At 42.5% G+C, this 14252-nt stretch overlaps 2 protein-coding genes across 5 annotated transcripts; both read right to left on the bottom strand.

Moving 5' to 3' along the window:
• Positions 1 to 45: 45 nt before the first annotated feature.
• ube2ib (ubiquitin-conjugating enzyme E2Ib) lies at positions 46 to 3701 on the bottom strand. Of its 2 annotated transcripts, none has more exons than XM_085904786.1 (7): positions 3532 to 3701; positions 2406 to 2483; positions 2236 to 2319; positions 1961 to 2033; positions 1550 to 1659; positions 1367 to 1446; positions 46 to 1250 (listed from the first exon to the last, which is right to left on the bottom strand). In XM_085904786.1, exons 2-7 carry the CDS (start codon positions 2469 to 2471, stop codon positions 1187 to 1189), a joined length of 477 nt encoding a protein of 158 aa, XP_085760912.1. In that variant the 5' UTR covers positions 2472 to 2483; positions 3532 to 3701; the 3' UTR covers positions 46 to 1186. The 2 variants fall into 2 exon arrangements, with proteins under 2 accessions (XP_085760912.1, XP_085760913.1); XM_085904787.1 differs by lacking the exon at positions 3532 to 3701 and adding an exon at positions 3122 to 3378.
• An 867-nt stretch (positions 3702 to 4568) lies between these two features.
• On the bottom strand, positions 4569 to 13977 carry kctd5b (potassium channel tetramerization domain containing 5b). 3 transcript variants are annotated; one of them, XM_085904782.1, is made up of 7 exons: positions 13665 to 13977; positions 9893 to 10001; positions 9699 to 9790; positions 9495 to 9590; positions 9167 to 9271; positions 7954 to 8079; positions 4569 to 7328 (listed from the first exon to the last, which is right to left on the bottom strand). In XM_085904782.1, the coding sequence occupies exons 1-7, from the start codon at positions 13884 to 13886 to the stop codon at positions 7299 to 7301; spliced, it is 780 nt and encodes a 259-aa protein (XP_085760908.1). In that variant the 5' UTR covers positions 13887 to 13977; the 3' UTR covers positions 4569 to 7298. The 3 variants fall into 3 exon arrangements, with proteins under 3 accessions (XP_085760908.1, XP_085760909.1, XP_085760911.1); XM_085904783.1 differs by lacking the exon at positions 9167 to 9271; XM_085904785.1 differs by lacking the exons at positions 4569 to 7328; positions 9167 to 9271 and having other exon boundaries at positions 7948 to 8079.
• Between the last annotated feature and the right edge of the window lie 275 nt (positions 13978 to 14252).

Here is a 14252-nt window from a genome sequence, read left to right as displayed (position 1 = left end):
CATGCAAAATACATTTGAAAAATCAAGACATTTCAACAGATTCAATATTTTCAGGCAAGAATATGCAACTTTACTTTCTATAAAGCACATTTCAAGGCATTTCCAAACAAGAGTTGAAAAACATTTGAAAGAAATGAAACAAGAGTAGCTTGCTAAAATTTACCCACGTGCAGGGGAAGAACATGACATGACTATTATATTTTGGACTGACTGATGCATTGATCTTTATTTCCTAAAACTTGCCGTCTCATTTCTCTAAAAATTGCATTTTGTTCTAAACCAGCATACCGCGATAATTTTACATAAAATATACCTGTCGATTTTTTTTTGTTTAGCTATCAATGTTGATATCCGATAGGCTGATTTTGAAAGCAGAGTCCTAAACATGATCGGATAACAAAAATCGAATCACCACATAGCAGAAGCCGCGCACTGAAAATAAAATGAAGACACCACTTAATGAGAACAAATCTTAGAATTTGGGCTACGACGCCCCGACCAGGAGAGTTTTTGTAGAAACCTTTATTTACGTCAACACATACATGAACAAAGCACCGTTTACCCTTAAAGTCTGATACAATGGTATGCCTACCCGCCTCGGTCACGGCCGCCTTTTTATTCATCCAGACAACAAAAGACTCGGGATGAACAAAAAGAAAGCCGAGGGCGGCGGATTCTATCGTATGTTACAGCATGCTGAATAGAAAAACCCAGGAAGGAATTAGACAGAAGCATCTAGAGACACTAAGTGAAATACGACAGTATAAAAGTGCCATTCATTATACAGCAGTTCAAATACTGACAATGAAAGAAGCGGACATTTACATGTGGAAAAGAAGAGAAACAAAAACACTTTCTTCCTTCAACGTGGATGGCGGCCAGCTCGCGTGGACTCTCTGAAACCGGACCGAAGTCGCGTCACCCCCCCCCCCCCCCCCCCCCGCGCCAAATAACACAGTTTAAAAAGAAACGAGCGGGGTGCTGCAGCGCCGATCCCCTCTCAACGTTACGCGTCGACCGGCCATTAAGAGCAAAAAAACGACGGCGCCAAAACAAAAGACAGGTCAAAGTGGATGGCACAGAATGTGGAGAGTTTAAATACAAGTCTTTAAGCGAGTCCCGATGTGAGGGGAGCACATTCATTGTGACTGAGCGGGGAGGCAATTCCTTCTGCCCGTCCTTGCCCTTACGAGGGGGAGAACTTTTTGGCTTGTGATCGGACTCTTTTCTCGTAATCTACTCTGTTTTGGCTGAAAATGAAAGGGAATAAACGTCAGGTCGTTGAAATGCCATTCCGTGACAAACACACTCAGGAGGGGGGGACGACGACGACAAAATACATTTATTTGTTTTTCCAATGTCTCACCAGTAGATTGTGTAAGCCTCTGCTTGGGCCGGATCCTGGATGTTAGGCTCGTTTAAGAGTTCCTGAATACCTAATAGGATCTGTGGGAGAAGATTACAAAGTCAGACAAAATGAAAAGGATTTTTATGATTTTTCCTACCTGTGTTTTCATGACAAGAAGAAGGAATAACTGGCGCCACATACCTGCTTTATTGTGATGGCTGGTCTCCAGTCCTTGTCCTCCTCTAGAATAGAAAGGCATACGGTGCCTGATGGATACACATTTGGGTGAAAGAGAGGAGGCTCAAATTTACCTGAAGTAATAAAAAAAAAAAAAAAAAAAAAAAGCCTTAGTTACAAATCAAGCACAACACACAACAAAAGAGCAAACATGTAGCAAGTGGACACAGGAGATTTGACATACAGCTAGCTGATATTTTGACCATTACAATGGAACAACAAAACAGAGACTTGTAAAACCCGAGGAATACATTTCAAACTATCTTAGCAAAACGACAAATGGTCTCGGATTGAAGAGGACGGCTTTCCGACCACTGATTAAGGCTGCTACTTTGTATCAAAGTCAACAGATTAGGAAAGGAAAGGGCAACTCACATTTGGGAGGTGATGAAGGATAGTCGTCCTTGAACAACATGCGCAGTTTGAAAAGGCCTCCTTCCCACGGAGTCTGGTGACACGCAATTGAGCGAGCGATCAGCTTCGCAAATACGCAACGTTCCTCGCACGGCTCGCCCGATCTCGTTTCGGTTTGAAATCAAAGTAAAAGTGCAGTACACATGCTGATTTGATATGGGAGACGATCCATAACCTCTTTGAAACGCGACTCATTTGAAAACAGTTGTTTAAACGGAATGATTATGCAACGTTACCCCCTTCTTCCCAGGGATGGCGCACTCCCAGTTCATGAGGTTCATGGTTCCGTCCGGGTTTTTGGTTGGTACTGCAACAAATCCCTGAAGAGACAGAACAGACATTCAAGAAAACCGAACTTTTATCGCAAACTTTATCGTTTTTTGGTGAGGGTTCGTTGTATACTTACAAAAGGATGATCTTTCCGCCACGCTTTGCGCTCCTGGGCAAGCCGGCTCAATGCAATGCCAGACATATTTGTGGACTTCTGTATTGAAGAAGAAAACTTTTATTAAAACATACGAGTAGCCCAGGTGAGTCAAACTCTTTTGCCACATGCCACGTTGTAGTTTTGTTTACCCTTGGAGGGCCAATATGTCTCATTATTACATAAACAGCACAAATTGATGGATGACAATTTTTTTTAACAAAATGTCAGTAAATGTATTTGAACATACTGCAAGAACTTTTCTGAGTTTTTACTCCAATTAACCTGTTTGATCACCTTTCTATACAAGCAATGTATAGTGACAGCTACCGAAATAAATAAATTAAAAATCATTACATGGCGTTTATTGCTCCAATTCTTTTTTTTTTTTTTGTTGCAGTTCTAACAAATGCTTTCCGAACTAATACGGGCGAACCAAAGCGCAAACATAGCAAGTGGCCACTGTGCATTCCATTTAGCGTCTTCATCCGTTGGTTAGCTGAAGTGAACGGTGACTTTTTATGCTTGAAAGTGACAGTTTTGTCTTTAGCGCTCGGTCGCAAACAGAGTTAGCAGTAGCACCCTCACTCCGTGGTTAGCATGTACATTACTTCCAAGCTTTAAGCTCCCGTTTAATGCGCTTTCGCTCCTTGCATTCAACGTAAAAGTAATTTCAATATTGTTTGTAACTGCGTTACCTCAATATTCTTTACGTCAGACAGAGTCAAAAGTCCTGAAGCCCATTGATTAGCGAGCTAGCGGGTTAGCTCGCGAAGCTAACTCGTGTGCGCCAGAACCAACAGGCGCAGTTAGCGACTGTCATGGCCTGATGCAGCACAAAAAATGGCGCAAATGCACTTAATTTGAACATATTCCGCCAACGAGGTACGGAACCACGGAATAACTCTTCGATAGTCACCCTGCGACAGATTCGATATTCCACTCAACAAAAACAAGACGTTTAGGGTTAGGACAAAGAACATCAGCGCCGGGAAGCACATTACATTAGTGCATGATCAAACTAGCGAAAATGGCGCAAAACGAAGCGGGTAAAAGCGCTTTGTACGCGACTTAACATTCACGTTCCGTCACGGAGGTGCACTCATACCTTTTAATGTGGTTGCTTTGGCTCGGGGGGGGACAAGCGTTGGGGATTAAACGGGTTCAAATCGCGTTAAACCTTGTAAAGTTTCCCTCCTGAAGAAAAAAAAAAACACCCGCTCCGACTCAAGCCAGAGTTATAGAGAGAGGTTCGAGCAAAATTTCATCTGTCTCTTACTTCCGCCTTCGTTTAAATACAACCTTATAATTCAACGTCATTTCTGAATATATAAGTTTCAATCTTTTGTTTTTAATGACAAGCATTCTCGCATTTATAATCTTTTTATACTTTTTTATTTTGATTTGATTTTGGTTGACAGCTTCTGCTGATAAACCATGAAGATTTCAGTGGTTTATTAACGTCAACAGGTGCTACTTCCCTTACATGCGCCTCTTGACTGCAAACAACCTGGCAAATATACGCGGGTGCTTTTTGTTGAACTAAGAGCTGCTGATTTGACCATTGTAAATCCATCCCTGTTTCACGAACGAGTTGATACGCTGGCCGATTTCTATCTTATTATGGTTAAATATCTTTGGGTAATATAGGCGTGTTATACGCCTGATACATTTTAAAACATTGTGCATTTGTGCAAGGCAGAAAATGTATCAAATCTAACATTTTAAGTGTTGTACTAAAGCATTTTATGATTAAATAAAAATATATAGACATGTAAATGAGCTAGCTTTGTGTATTTCTAAACTGGCGATATCAAGGGCAGCTATGCTACGGGAACAGCTTTTAAAGGAGAACACAGAAGAGGTCACTATCCATCATAAAACATTTCCAAGTGTTTCCAACGTTGCGGGGGACAGTGAAAATTAAAAAAAAAAAAGGTTTAAAATGCACTTGGGCATATCATGCAAAACGCAATTAACTGTTGTAAGAGTAGTGGAGACTCGTACTCTTTTGTTAATTATACTGCCCTCTTGTGGCCAAATCCGAATTACCTGCGGGAAAGACAAATTTAAACATGGTTTCTATTTTTAGGTTTTTTTTCACATACTTTCACATAAAATAAATCCACACATAGATATGAATGACATTTTTTTATTGGGTTTACCTTGCGCAAGACCAGAATAATCTCCTTAACCTTATTCAGTTTATACACATTGCATAAGATCATATAGAAGTGATGTACTTAGTGATATGAGAACATTAATCATTAATGTAACTGTCAGATCCAAAGGGGAAAACAATGACAATCCATTCTTTTACAAACAAGACGTTATCTTGATTCATGCATCGCGGTGGTCTGTGGCTTATGACTTGAGATGCAAAAACAAACAGGGCACTTAATAGTAGGCTACAGCTCTGATAAGATTTTATGTCACACAAAAACATTACACATGCCACATGATCAACTGCACGACCGCAAAAGGGCCGCAAGGGTCATCTTGAGGCGTCGGAAGGCCTTGTCCAAACATCTCCGCTGAGATTACGGAACCACAAACGGCAAAATAAGAAAAATATCATTGCAAAGGTACACGCCCGCTTTTTAAAAGATAAAAAAAAAAAAAAGGACAACCATTCTAAATGCATGGAGGTAAAATTTATAATTGCCAAGAGGAGGACTGAAAAGAAGATTGTCTGCAACGCTCGAGGGGGGGCGGATAGCAGGGATGGCACCAACACCGGCGTTTCAGGGGTGCTATAGCGTAATGACCCCATTGCCAAACGGTGTCGGCCCAGTTAAGCCCCTCCAGCATTTTACTTGATATTCTAAAATATACTTATAAATTATTTGTAAATTATAGCTCCAAGAAAAAAAAAAAAAAATCTCGCGAGCAGTGCCTGGCAGATGGAGTGTCGTAAAATCAGTCAGCGTATGTGTCGTCCCTCCTCGCGGAGTGCGTACTAGCACAGGTGGGCTCGCACACCGTTGACGTGTATTCGGGAGTGCAACACAGAACACGCGGCGGAAGGCTTCAGAATACTCGCGCAAATGTAAACAGCACTTGCAGAACATCCAGTTGACTCCGGTTGAACCTTTTTTTTGCTAATCAAAAAAACAAACAAAAAAAGTTTTTTCTTTTTTTTTTTTCTTTTCTTTTTTACTTAAAGAGCCCTTGTGTGAGGGGAAATGTGAATCTATATCAAAAAACATGCATCCATACTTAGAAAAAGATTTTAGTCAAGTGTATGCGTGAATAAATGTAAGTGTTAACGAGTTTATATGTACAAAGTGAGCCGGCAATAAGGGAACCAAAAAAAAAAAAAGTTTTGCTCTTCCCTGACACTAAAGATGTGTGCAATACACGTAAGACATTGGATTTTGGTCATTAGGGGAGGGGGGGGGGAAAACAAGGCAAGACCTAATGATGAATTGTGAATTTCAACCTATGCACATCAAAGCCCAAAATAACATTAAAAAAAAGAAATTGCAGAATTTGCAGTAACATTACAGGCTGTTAGCAATGTGCACAGTGAGTCCCCCCCCGCCCCCTCTGTAGTGCTTGTAATGCTGTGTATGAACTACACATTTCCAAAATGTCTACTCGAATCTAGCACACGGCAGGAGAAAAGAAAAAATATCATGTAACAGTCAACTTCAAAGCCCAAGTATGGCTTTGTGTTAATAAAACATGTCGAGGCATGTTCATAATGAAAAGACACCTTGTTCAATCTCACTCGGAAATTTCTTAACTCCTGTACAAATGCAAAACAGAAGGTCAGAGTTTTTTCTCGTTTGTTGCTGTTGTTGAAAAAGATCCAGTAGAACAACTTCAAATTTGAAGTTGTGGTTTTCTATACAGTGTACAAAACGTGCCCCCCCCCCCCCCAAAAAAAAGTTAAATATCAATAGTTTTTTTTTTTTTTGGGATTATGTACACCAAAACTAGGTTCTCTGGATATGAACAGAGATTTGTTCACTGTCCTCAAAAAATAAAACAAAACAATTCCAGTCCGCAATCCTCCTACGCCCCAAAATACTTCTTCTACCCCCGAAAACTGATATAAAATGAGATGCTCCCTCAAACAAAAACAATAGACTCAATAAATCAGTGTGGGGGAAAAAAGAAAAAAAAAGTTCTGAACATGACTGCCAAACTGAACGACATCATATTAAGCAGTTCACGTCCGATGTATCTCTCTAATTCAATTATTTACAAGCGGGGGTTTTTTTTTTTTTTTCAATGAGCTGCAGCAATTTTGAGTTTGAAATGTCCTACTTAAGTGCAGAGAAAAGCTTGACTACTATTACCGCAAGCATTTGCGGCGCCGGAGCCTTGTTGGAAGACAGTGCATGGCGCTACGAGATGATACAGTAGGTACCACGGCCGCAAACCTCGCTGAAGCTGCTAAAAAAAATAAAAAGTGGTTGATTTCAGGTTATTTGGAAATAAATGCAAATTCCCTTCTTGCCATCTCCAAACAATGTGACGCTTTTGAATTACAAAAAAGCGCCCGGATCCCTTGCCAGATCAAGTTGGAGGATATCAATTAAGTCAATAGATAGATAGATAGATAGATGACCCTGAGAGAATCACTGGCCACTATGACGACGGCCATATTTTTTTTCAATTAGCTTTAAAAAAAAAAAAAAAAAAAAAAAAAAAAAAAAAAGGAAAAAAGGGGAGTTCCAGTTTCTATGTACAGGCACCAATTGTCAGTAAGCAGTCATATTTACATCAAACAAAAATGGAGGGAAACTCAAATAAATGCACAGCACCCGCCCCGCCCGCTTGAATCTCCTCTCTTGTGCCAAATAGTTTTCCATGAGAATGATATGTTTGCATCATAACACCTGGAGCTCCTAATACTTGTCGTCCTCACATACGGGAACCCCTTTCCTGAAGAATCTGTCGGGTGGTAAAGAAAAAAAATAAATAAATATTATAATTACGCTGGACTCACTGTCACGTTATCGGTACGTTTGCGGCAGAGGTGAAGCGTGAACTAAGGAAGCGTCCTGGAGAATTTTGGGCCACTTGTGACACACACATTGAAGTCATTCAGTGGTTATGAAAAGTCCACACAGCCTTGTTTTGTATTACTTGATGTGCACAATTTTGCCACTTTATGATCTTTAATTTTTGCTTCTGCTATCGGAAAAGTTCCTTTCCAGCTCGGGAGGCTTCTGAAAGCACGTCAGAAAACTCTCAGGATGGGAGGAACGCATCAGCAAGGAAAGAAGGGAAAAGGCCAAAGACTAGGTAGGGAACAGTTTTTTGGGGGAAGACTACAGCCAGTTGAGCGCTCACCAGTGCTCAACTCTAATCAGAATCGTTCATTTCATAATCCGTGTCTTCATCGTCGCTCTGAGCAACATGCAGCATGCGGACGGGCACACAAAACAAGAGACACACGTTTTTTTTTTTAGAGACAACGGAATTGAATGGGAGCTGGACATGTGGGTGGGGGAAAGAAATCACAAGGGCCAAACATAAAATCGTGCAATACACAGGTTTGACACACACTTCATACCTTTGCCTTCTCGCTCGGCTCACTGTTTGTTCCGTAGGATTGATTGTGCAGCTCCTTGGAGACAACGCACAGGAACTCAGCTTGGTCTTCGTTGCCGTAGTTGTAAGACGAGCCGATGCTGACCAGCTAGAGACACACCACAGCAAAGGTGAGCAATTTTTGAATTCGACCGGGAATGTTTACGGGTTTTCTGGGAGGAACTAAATCAGTTACCCTTTTCTGAAACGTTATTTTTACTATTTCAAATGACAATAAAACAAGTAGAGCAGTAGCTTTACTTAATAAGGAATGTGCAACGGTTAATAAAAAAAAAAAAAAGAATCAATTACTAACAGAATAACCAATAATTATTTTTGATAATTGGCCCTTTAGAGACATTGCTCACGTTCACAATTGATATTCAAACAGGTGCACAAAAACACTGACAAGACTAGAAGGGAAAGATGTGGGTCGAGATAAAAAAAGGTTTCACAAAAAAAAAAACACAACACAATCACCTGCAGACGGTAACGCAAAAACATCAAATGTGATGTGCCGAGGAGGAGGGTTCAACCACATGAGGTAAACGTGCCACTTCACAAGTCAGTGTGGACCGTGAACGAATCAGCGTGAGCTTGTTGTGGTGAAAAAGTGGGGGTGGGTCTATTTTAGCAGCCCAGAAAGACAAGCCTGAAACTACGACAATAAAACAACTAGTCAATGCAACTTTAAATCACATTTAGAGTACGAAAAAAAATAATCACTCAGCATCATAATTGTAACTTTACTGTAAATAAAAAAAAATTTAAAAGTCAAAGGACACAAAAGGACAGACAAAAACAATGAGGACTGGATGAAGCAACTTCGTGTACACCTTGGGGGGAGGAATAAAAAAAAAAAAAAGTCAAGAAAAAGAATCAACTGTTCCAGCTCGTTGCACACATTTTGTCCCTTGTGTGCATATTCCAACAGGCTGTACTGGAGTCATGTTCCTGGTCTCAGCAAAAAAAAAAAAAAAAAAAAAAAAAATTCCGGACAAACTCAACAGGCATGAAGACCTCAACTTCCACATTTCCCAAAGGAAAACACGTGCCAGGTGTTCTTGTCGGTCTAACCGATGATTCGAGGAGGTTCAACTCAAAGACGGGGGGACCAACATCCGACCACCGACGTGTACGGGCAACAAGGGGACCATGCAGTGACCAGCCCGTGGACGGAAACATGTGGGACACACCTCTGCTTTGTTGCTTGGCAAAGCCGACTCCTCGCCCTTCACCTCCCTTGACACAATGAGTAGAAACTCAGACCGGTGGGCCCGCCCGTAACCTATACTGACAAGCTGCAACGACCAATCAGAGCACAGCGGGCATCCCGCGTCACGTACAGTAGCGGAACATTCACGCAGCAGGCCTTTGCTGCTTTTGGCTCGCTGTCGAATTCCGACGTTGAGCTTGGGACTTAGGTGAGCAGAAGCGGGGTGGGTGAAGCACATGAAAACACGACTGCGGATGTCACGACCCCCCTCCCCTCCCGCCGACCGTCTTACTATCAACTCATGTTACCTGTTCAAACTTCCACCCGTCCGACATGGTTGACACCATCTGCGTCAGCTCCTCTTCCTGGCACTGAAGCACCCGGTATACATGCTTCACCGGCACCTGAGAGAAAAGAAATACTTAAAGACCCTACAGGGAGAATTTAGACTTTTTTTTTGTAGAAATACAAAAATGACCGCTTAAGTGCCTTCTTTTTTTTTTTGCATTTACCTGTGATGTCTTGCAGTCTCTTTCCCTGATCTTGTCCTTGATGAGCTTTATTAATGATGTGATGTTGTAAAATTCGGCTTCTTCCAGGACACCTGACACAACATTTTGTTTTGTAGGCATGCATATTGAATTATAATTGTGAAATGCGTGTTAAAAAAACAACAACACAGGCATCCATCATTCATCTTGGTTACCTTCCTCTGCCAAGTCCCTGTTGAGCACCAGCTTCCCGTGCCTCAAGTAGTTGAGCACCGGCCCAAAGTAAGTTGGGTCTCTGTCAATGAGATAAGCACCGGTTTCGTCCTGAAAAGAAGAGCAGGAAGATCAGCGCCAGGTATTTGGAGCATTTGCCTAACTTTAACCGCAGTGATTGCATCATTATCATCATGTGGATAAAACAAAACGGGATTTGATGAGGTCAGCTCCCACGTTGCTAAGCTTCGGGATATCACTTTACTTTTTTGACCCCACTGGGTATTCCCCTATTTCTGCAAGTGCTGTGATTAGGCCTACTTTGTCTCATGAGGGATGGGTTCAAACAATTAGAGCGGAAAAGGATTGCGAAGAACAGGCCCAATGCGCCAAGGGAGAGAGCGCCTCGGTTTGCGAGCGCCGATGACCCCAGTGGCCTGTTCTGACACGCAACTTCAAAGTTAATCTGCAAGAGAAATCGAAATCAAACCCTTTTAGTTTGTGCATTCACTGTGTGGGCGGGCGCCGAGTTAATTTTGTCTGTCCAATTATGTGGAAAAGGTCCCAGTACATGTTCTTTCTTTTCTGATGAATATCTGCACCCTGACGGCACGTTGACCTTCTTTCCATAGCCAAAAATATCCCGTTAGAGCCCAACGGACTTCTATTCTTGCTCTGTGCCAACTTGTGCTTCATTTAGTTTGCTGGTACAAGGAGCTCGAAATCCCTGAGCAGGCAAGGAAAAAAAAAAAGCCAGTGACAGGGCAGATTACAGGAAAAAGTGTCAACACCCCACAGGGAGAATTGGTTCAGTTGAGTGTGTGGGTCAGTCACGTTACGGCGTGTTTTGCGGCTGGGTGTGGAAAAGAGGGCGAGACGGTAAGAGGCATCTGGAAACGGCGCGGGAGACGAGCCTCGATTCAAGGCAAGACTGTCAAAAGGAAGTAGAACTGCGGCCCGGGGAAGTCACGGAAAGCACGGCGACCGCTCACTGCACAGAAGACGTTGCGGCAAGTCACGTGATCGCAGCTACTTAGCCAAGTGGAAGTCTGATCCTTGTAGCGTAGGAGCCAGAATCCCCCTGGAGTAGAAGCGCTAATGGCATAGCCAAATAGGCCTTCATCTTTTAAATAATACACGCTTGGCATCCAGACAGCCTTGGAGGGAGCGCTCTCATATTTTGCAAAATATTCAAACAATGCTCTCAAAGCAAGGAAAGTTGACAATTTGGGGGTACGTGCCAGTTAAATAGTCAAGTCACTCTCCACAAGGCACGTAGGTATCACAATCCAGCATTGTGCGCAGAAGAGCCCGACTGGCAAATGAAAACGTGGAGAGAAACGCAAATCTTTTGTGATGGGATGCCTAAAAAATTCATGCGGCTCTCAGAGCGAGAAGGCCGGCCGGGCCTTTGCTTGAGTAGTCTGAAAGGAGTCGGCTAAAAATGATCTCTGACGTGCACCCGGAGCCTCATCTTGTTTTGTTGGGCTGAAAATAAAAACAAACAAAAAAAACATTTCTGGTTGGGTTCTTGTCAAATCAAAGACATGAAGACAGCAACAAACGTGACAGCAGCCAATTGATGACTTGGAATAAAAAATAATAAAAAAAAGAGCAAAGAAATGATGGGCTTATTAATTATGACCTGGCACGTGATAGCACTTTCTCCCCCGGTCCAAGCCCACGTGGAAAACAGACTCCAGTCAACAACATGAATAATGCAGTTTTAAGAAGAGCGCGGAAGCGAGTCAGCATGCATGACTGAGAAATGAAGCTCTCATCGCTTTAGAGGAAACGCAAACACAATGCTGCGTTTACTTGAGATGGGGGGGGGGGGGGGGGTGATGTTGCATTGTCTGCACGCTGTCAAATCCTAATTGTCAATTTGACACCCCACCAAGAAGTGTGTTTTTACCAACTATGAGATATCACCATCTTATATATTTCAACAAGCTATTTTTAGTATTATTTTCTACACTTCCCTACATGTTTGGCAGATGCGGCATCAACTAATCATCTTCTGCATACTGAGCACTCTCCGAAATCACGCAGCACTCACGAGAGTGCCGCGGTAATGGCTCCGGCTTCCCCTGTCACGCACTTACGGCACGGGATGGACATAAGCCGAAGCTCATTGAAGGATGAACTGACCCAAAGGCAAGCTGATCATTGGGAGGCTAAAATATCGGCATTAAAAAAAAAAAAAAATCAAGATGAGCTGCGGCCCCTATTGGGCAAAAAGTAGGGCAGATTATAAAAGCAGATGAGAACAAACGCAGCAGAGGTGCTAAACCGGCAGCAATGTATACAAAAGTGTGTCACGCGGCGTGCGCGGACACTAAGTTATTGTTTTTGACGGTTGCTTGAGAGCCCGCGGGCGGCTTGCTGTTCAAACCGACAGATGCACAAACAGACAAGCTCCTTCCTTCCTCCTGCTTGCCGAGCATGTGGAAGCCATTCAGGGGGAAAGGAGTGACTCCATCCATCCCCGGCAGCACCTCACCACACTTGGCAACGACTCCTTACTCATGCCGGGCGCCGTGCCAGCGCCACTGGCATCCTGGCCGCTTGCCGTTGGACCAATGGGGCACCCCTTGTATAGTCGAGCTCAAGTACGGCCCAGCCCGGCCCGCATGACACACAAGGGCCGCTCTGTTCCTTAATCCATCACAACACAAGCGTTCAACTCTTTACTTAATGCTAAGAAAGATGGCAAAACAACATAGATTGGCTAAATATATATTTAAAAAAAAAAAATCTTTTAACCAACTCATATTTGACCACAATCAATAGGAACGCAAACACATTAACAATGCAAACAGGTATATATTCTGAAAATGTCTGTTATTATATCTTAATTCGCTGTCGTTATTGTCGTTTTCACAAGGCCTGTGGGTCTAATAAAGTTTCGTGTCATAAAAGCTTTCATTTCCAAACTACACACAGTTTCGAGCCCTCTTTGCCAGCTTTCTAACATTCATTCATGCAGTACTTGAAGGATTCTTCCAGGATAATGACCCAGGCCATCTTGATGTCATTGAAGTCTTTGAAAAAGGTTCCCTTGACAACGCCATTGAGCTTGGAAAAAGATTAAAGAAAAAAAAAAAGATTGAGTTAAGGAGCTTGTTCTAGCTTGACTATATTCTTCTTGGCCAGGAACTGTTGGATGCTCAAACTCACAGGTTTGAGATATCTTTTCAGATACACTTGGAAAGTTGAAACAGAAAATTATATTAAAACAAATGTGAACAAACACCGAGTAAAATCAGATGACACACTCAAGACAAACTATATGAATGAGACCACGATGGTGGCAAGAATCTTTTTAACAATTTCCTTTCTTGATGAGAAAAAAAAAATGTTCCAATAGGTCGTCGAGAGCAACGCAATGCAACGGCCTCGACGAAAGTTTCCAATTTGTCACAATACAAATGGAACAAAAAAGTGGTTCAAACACCACACGTTTGACTTCATCTAAAACGACACATAACCTACACGTATGTCATTGAGAGATTACGTTAATAAACAACTCAAAAGATAGCAATAGAACATCATGTGGTGACTGTAGGAATCTAGCCTATGAGCTAATGGTAGCTAGCTAGCTTGGGGGGGGTCGAGTTTACGTTTCGCTCGTTGTTTGAAATACACTCAATAAACAGTGAAATTGGCTACGGCAATAACATCCGAATGTTCAACAATGACGTAAATAAAAAACAAATAATAAAAAACACAGCATAGTGCGGGACCAAGTGCTAACTAGCTTTTAGCATTTACCTTGTCGGAATCGAGCTCCGGGTCAGCTTGGCTCAGCCTGTAAAGAAACGATTTGGGATCTCGACACAATGTTTGTCGAGTTGTTAAAAAATAGGTCCCGCCAACGTTTAGACGAATCCACTTGGACGAGCCCGTACCGGGCGTGGGACTTCTCTCCGCCGAAGAATGGCTCAAACACCGGCGGTGAACGGAGCCGCTACTTTCCGAGTTGTTCTCCGCCATCCCTCGCCTTCGCCTCGGCTGTTTTGCTGAGGGGCTGACGGGAAATCTCACGAGCTGTTCGCAACCGCTCAGCTTGCTCCACTCACGCAAAGCCCAAGCCACGCCCACTCGCGAGTGGCTGCACCCCGCACTCACGCACACTTGCGCGCATGCGTATTTTTACGTGAAATATTTGTGATGACGTCACAAGAACAGTCAAGTATTTCAAGATCAAACGTATTGTAAGGAAAATTATTCAAGCGTTGAATTATATCTTGACAATATAAGAATTCATTGTGTCATAGAAAGGTAATTTATTTAGGTACAATGTCGATATTGTAATATTCAACACCCATTTCACAAATGCATGTTTTTCCAGTATTCTGC

This window comes from Syngnathus leptorhynchus, chromosome 22 (genome assembly GCF_054491065.1).
Source record: "Syngnathus leptorhynchus isolate UIUO chromosome 22, UIUO_Slep, whole genome shotgun sequence".
Classification (NCBI taxonomy): domain Eukaryota; kingdom Metazoa; phylum Chordata; class Actinopteri; order Syngnathiformes; family Syngnathidae; genus Syngnathus; species Syngnathus leptorhynchus.
This window is presented reverse-complemented; position numbering and strand designations above follow the sequence as displayed.

Bases quoted from the DNA above. Each gene is read 5' to 3' on its own strand.
- ube2ib (XM_085904786.1), bottom strand. From the start codon at position 2,471: ATGTCTGGCATTGCATTGAGCCGGCTTGCCCAGGAGCGCAAAGCGTGG. The intron at 2,320-2,405 runs GTAAGTATACAA...CTGTCTCTTCAG, and splicing joins GGCGGAAAGATCATCCTTTT to GGATTTGTTGCAGTACCAAC. The intron at 1,447-1,549 runs GTATGTGGCGCC...CTTCTCCCACAG, and splicing joins CAGCCATCACAATAAAGCAG to ATCCTATTAGGTATTCAGGA.
- kctd5b (XM_085904782.1), bottom strand. From the start codon at position 13,886: ATGGCGGAGAACAACTCGGAAAGTAGCGGCTCCGTTCACCGCCGGTGT. The intron at 9,591-9,698 runs GTAAATGCAAAA...CTTTTCTCTCAG, and splicing joins GAGACTGCAAGACATCACAG to GTGCCGGTGAAGCATGTATA. The intron at 8,080-9,166 runs GTGTGTCCCACA...GTGTGTCTCTAG, and splicing joins TGCCAAGCAACAAAGCAGAG to CTGGTCAGCATCGGCTCGTC.